The sequence below is a fragment of the Coregonus lavaretus genome (genome assembly GCF_964263955.1).
Source record: "Coregonus lavaretus genome assembly, chromosome: 2".
In the NCBI taxonomy this organism is placed as follows: Eukaryota; Metazoa; Chordata; class Actinopteri; order Salmoniformes; family Salmonidae; genus Coregonus; species Coregonus lavaretus.
The window spans coordinates 88,394,949-88,399,282 of NC_139989.1; the positions used below are offsets into that span (position 1 = coordinate 88,394,949).

The following is a 4,334-nucleotide window of genomic DNA, read 5'->3' on the forward strand; positions in this document are numbered from 1 at the left end:
GCAGGAGAGACCAGCCTCCCCTGTACCCAGCTGTGTGTCCATGAAGAGTGACTGGTCTATGAATCTTCCTATAAACTTTAGAGAGGGAGACTTTTCTACTGAACAAAGGTAAGAAGAACTCATGGGTCATGTTCAGTGAGTTAAACAACACTGTCTCTAGTCATTTCTCCTCTCCCATTTTCCCATTTTCCCATTTATTTTTGTTGTTTTCATAATCCATAGGCTAACCCTTTTTTCCATTTTCATAGTCCTGAAAGAATATTAAACAAACACTACATTCCCTCCCTGTGTGTGTGTGTGTGTGTGTGTGTGTGTGTGTGTGTGTGTGTGTGTGTGTGTGTGTGTGTACGTGTACTCCCTGGATGAGGAAATGTAATCTGATGTTTTGTCCACAGAAACCAACAGGAGAGATCAGAGTCAGAGATGCTCAGTGGTCAGTCTTCCCAGAGTCATCAAACAGACCTGACCTCCATATTCAGTGTATGTGGTCCTGTTATGTACATTTGTTTTTGTTTACCTCAAGTAAAGTTGATATGTCAATCATTCATTCATGTGTTAATGAGAAAGCATTTCTTCTCTAGCTTAACTTATTTACTTGATTTATTTCAGTTGCTTGAAGAGAATATTATGACATTTGTGAAGAACGAGCTGAAGATGTTCAAGAGGATTCTTAGTCCAGAACTCCCAGAAGGCTTTGAGAGTCAGAAGCAGGATAAGGAATTGGTGGATGCTGAAGATGAGAAGCAGGAGAGCAGTGCCAGAGAGGGGGCTCTGAAGATCACACTGCACGTCCTGAGGAAAATGAACCAGAAGGAGCTTGCTGACACACTGGAGAAAAGTAAGAGCTGTCTGCCTCATGTTGAATGCTGTTTTATAACAAACATTTAAAAGCTGTAGCTAAAGTACAGCTAAAGTAGCTGTGTAACTCAATGATATTGTAGCAGCCTTAACACAACACCTAGTGACCTCATCAAGTAGCAGCAGGGGCAACAGATTAAAAAAAATATTACCTGGCTGTTGTTGACAAGCATTGTCCTAATCAGTTCATATCCATATTATTAATATTTGATTCATTGATTGAAATAACGACCCCATTCTCAGTAGCCTATTCCAGCAGGTTACTTGGTAACAGAAGCACTTCCTACCTCAAAATCGTCTTGTTATTCATGTTAAATAAATTAATCTGTCAATTTGAACTAAGCAAGCTGCTAAATCATTCAGTTTACATCTTGCCCAGGCTACTGGAGGCAGTCTGAAATAAGATGTAGGCCTATCTGGGGCAATGTTTTGGCCTAGTTTTCAACATCAATAATACCATCAATAATTATATAAATCAGTCACACCAGTCTGTAATGCATTATGAAAACAGTTAAGATAATAAATGTTTGCAATTTAAACTTTAGAAAACATCCTTAAAATACTGTAGGCATTAAAACAGACTTAATATTAAAATCCTCTGTGTTATTTCTTCATTCAGATGAGCTTGCTGTGATTTGCCAACGTGAACTCAAATCTAATCTAAAGAAGAAGTTTCAATGTGTATTTGAGGGGATTGCTAAACAAGGAAACCCAACACTTCTCAATAAGATCTACACAGAGCTCTACATCACAGAGGGTGGAACAGGAGAGGTCAATAATGAACATGAGCTGAGACAGATTGAGACAACAACCAGGAAACAAGCAAGACCAGAGACTGCAATCAAATGTAACGACATCTTCAGACCCTTAACTGGACAAGACAAGCCTATCAGGACTGTGCTGACAAAGGGAGTCGCTGGCATTGGAAAAACAGTCTCTGTGCAGAAGTTCATTCTGGACTGGGCTGAAGGAAAAGCAAATCAGGATGTCCAATTTGTATTTTCATTCCCTTTTCGGGAGCTGAATTTGATGAACGGGGAAAAACACACTTTGATTGAACTTCTCAGTCACTTCTCAATTGAAACCAAAGAATCAATAATATCCAACTACGACAAGTACAAAGTTCTGTTCGTCTTTGATGGTCTGGATGAGTGCCGACTGCCCCTAGACTTCCAGAAGAACAAGATCTGCTGTGACGTCACAGAGTCAACCTCAGTGGATGTTCTGCTGACAAATCTCATCAAGGGAAATCTGCTTCCCTCTGCTCTCCTCTGGATAACTACCCGACCTGCAGCAGCCAATCAGATCCCTTCAGGGTGTGTTGACCAGGTGACAGAGGTACGAGGGTTCAATGACCCACAGAAGGAGGAGTACTTCAGGAAGAGATTCAGTGATGAGGACCTGGCCAGAAGAATCATCTCACACATAAAGACATCAAGGAGCCTCCACATCATGTGCCACATTCCAGTCTTCTGTTGGATTTCTGCAACAGTCCTTGAACACATGTTGAAACATAAGAGAGAAGAGATGCCCAAGACTCTGACTGAGATGTACTCACACCTTGTGGAGTTTCATACCAAACAGAAGAATGAAAAGTATCTTGGGAAAGAAGAGACAGTTCCACACTGGAATAAAGAGAGCATTCTGTCACTGGGAAAACTGGCTTTTCAACAGCTTATGAAGGGCAATCTGATTTTCTATGAAGAAGACCTGAAAGAGGCTGGCATTGATGTCAATGAAGCCTCAGTGTACTCAGGATTGTGCACACAGCTCTTTAAAGAGGAATGTGTGCTGTACCAGGACAAGGTGTACTGCTTCGTGCATCTGAGCATTCAGGAGTTTCTGGCTGCTGTATATGTGTTCCTCTCATTCATCAACAACAATGAGAATCTAATGGCCGAACCGCAAGTTACTGAAGTTACTGTCTTCAAGAGTGCTGTGGATAAAGCCTTACAAAGTGAGACGGGAATCCTGGACCTTTTCCTCCGCTTCCTTCTGGGCCTCTCACTGGAGTCCAATCAGAAGCACTTACGAGGTCTACTGGCAAAGACAAGAAGCAGCTCACAGAGCCATGAAGAAACAGTGAAGTACATCAAGGAGAAGATCAGGGAGAATCCCTCTCCAGAGAGGTGCATCAATCTGTTCCACTGTCTGAATGAACTGAATGACCATTCTCTAGTGGAGGAGATCCAAAGCTACCTGAGATCAGGAAGTCTCTCAAAAGAAGAACTGTCACCTGCACAGTGGTCAGCTCTGGCCTTTGTGTTGCTGACTTCAGAAAAGGAGCTGGATGTGTTTGACCTGAAGAAATACTTCAGGTCAGAGGAAGGTCTTCTGAGGCTGCTGCCAGTGGTCAAAGCCTCCAGAGCTGCTCTGTGAGTACATAAAATGACATTTAAGTACTAATCATCAGGAAGAAATATTCAGTTTAGAGAAATATATGTATTATTAAAAAACATATTGAATCAATGCATTGATCTTCAAATTAGTATAACAATATGACCATACAATTCTAGGAGACAGAAGATGAATCTATATGTTGTTTAAGAGAATAAACCAAATGCAACTGCCATTGTCCTTCTGCCGTTGTCCTTCTACACTACTGGTGTTAAATTAACAGTGTGATTGTGAAATCATGATGATCTCTCTGTCAGGCTGTCAGGCTGTGGAGTCACAGAGAAAGGCTGTGCTTGTCTGGTCTCAGCTCTGAAGTCAAACCCCTCACACCTGAGAGAGCTGGAACTGAGTAACAATGACCTGAAGGATACAGGAGTGAATCTGCTCTCTGCTGGACTGGGGAATCCCCACTGTAAACTGGAGACTCTGAGGTCAGTATTCCTGTAGTTGGTCAACAATTGATAACTGTTCACCAGATCCACATGTGTTTACCAGGCACACATTGTCCACACCATATGTGTTTGGACAGTGAAGCTTACAGTTTTACATTTGGTGCTATGCTCCAGCATTTTGGATTTGAGATAGAATGTTTCATATTAGGCAACAGTACAGAATGTCACCTTTTATTTGATGTTAATGGTGAGAGGTTAGCATGTTTTGTTGTAGCCTCTGTAACTTTCTCATTCATTATTATTCATGATTCATTCATGATTTTTCATAATCATGGCATCATCAGGATTAATTTAGTTCTGTTTAGAAACATGTTATCTACTCACTTAGACAGAAGATGAATCCAGTCATCATCCACCATTCAGTTACTATTGGGCAAAACATAACCCAAAACACAACCAAAACTAACTGCAAATGCAACCAATGAGTTTGGGACCAAATACTCAACTTTTGACTACTTTAATACACTATAAGTGAATTGGTCAAAATACTTATGACTTCTTGAAATAGGGGGACTAGACACGTAAAGTGCTTTTATTTTTCTAAAAGGTGAAAGAGACTTGTATAAAAATACCTTCAAATAAAAGGTGACATTATATACTGTCACCTCATATGAAACATTTGATCTG

At 40.7% G+C, this 4,334-nt stretch overlaps 1 protein-coding gene across 1 annotated transcript; it reads left to right on the forward strand.

Annotated features, from left to right (window-relative positions):
* Window positions 1–401: 401 nt before the first annotated feature.
* Window positions 402–3,237, forward strand: LOC311141130 (NLR family CARD domain-containing protein 3-like; the record flags this gene model as incomplete). The annotated part of the gene is made up of 3 exons (XM_084176386.1): window positions 402–480; window positions 610–838; window positions 1,478–3,237. The coding sequence occupies exons 1-3, from the start codon at window positions 424–426 to the stop codon at window positions 3,235–3,237; spliced, it is 2,046 nt and encodes a 681-aa protein (XP_084032512.1). The 5' UTR covers window positions 402–423.
* Between the last annotated feature and the right edge of the window lie 1,097 nt (window positions 3,238–4,334).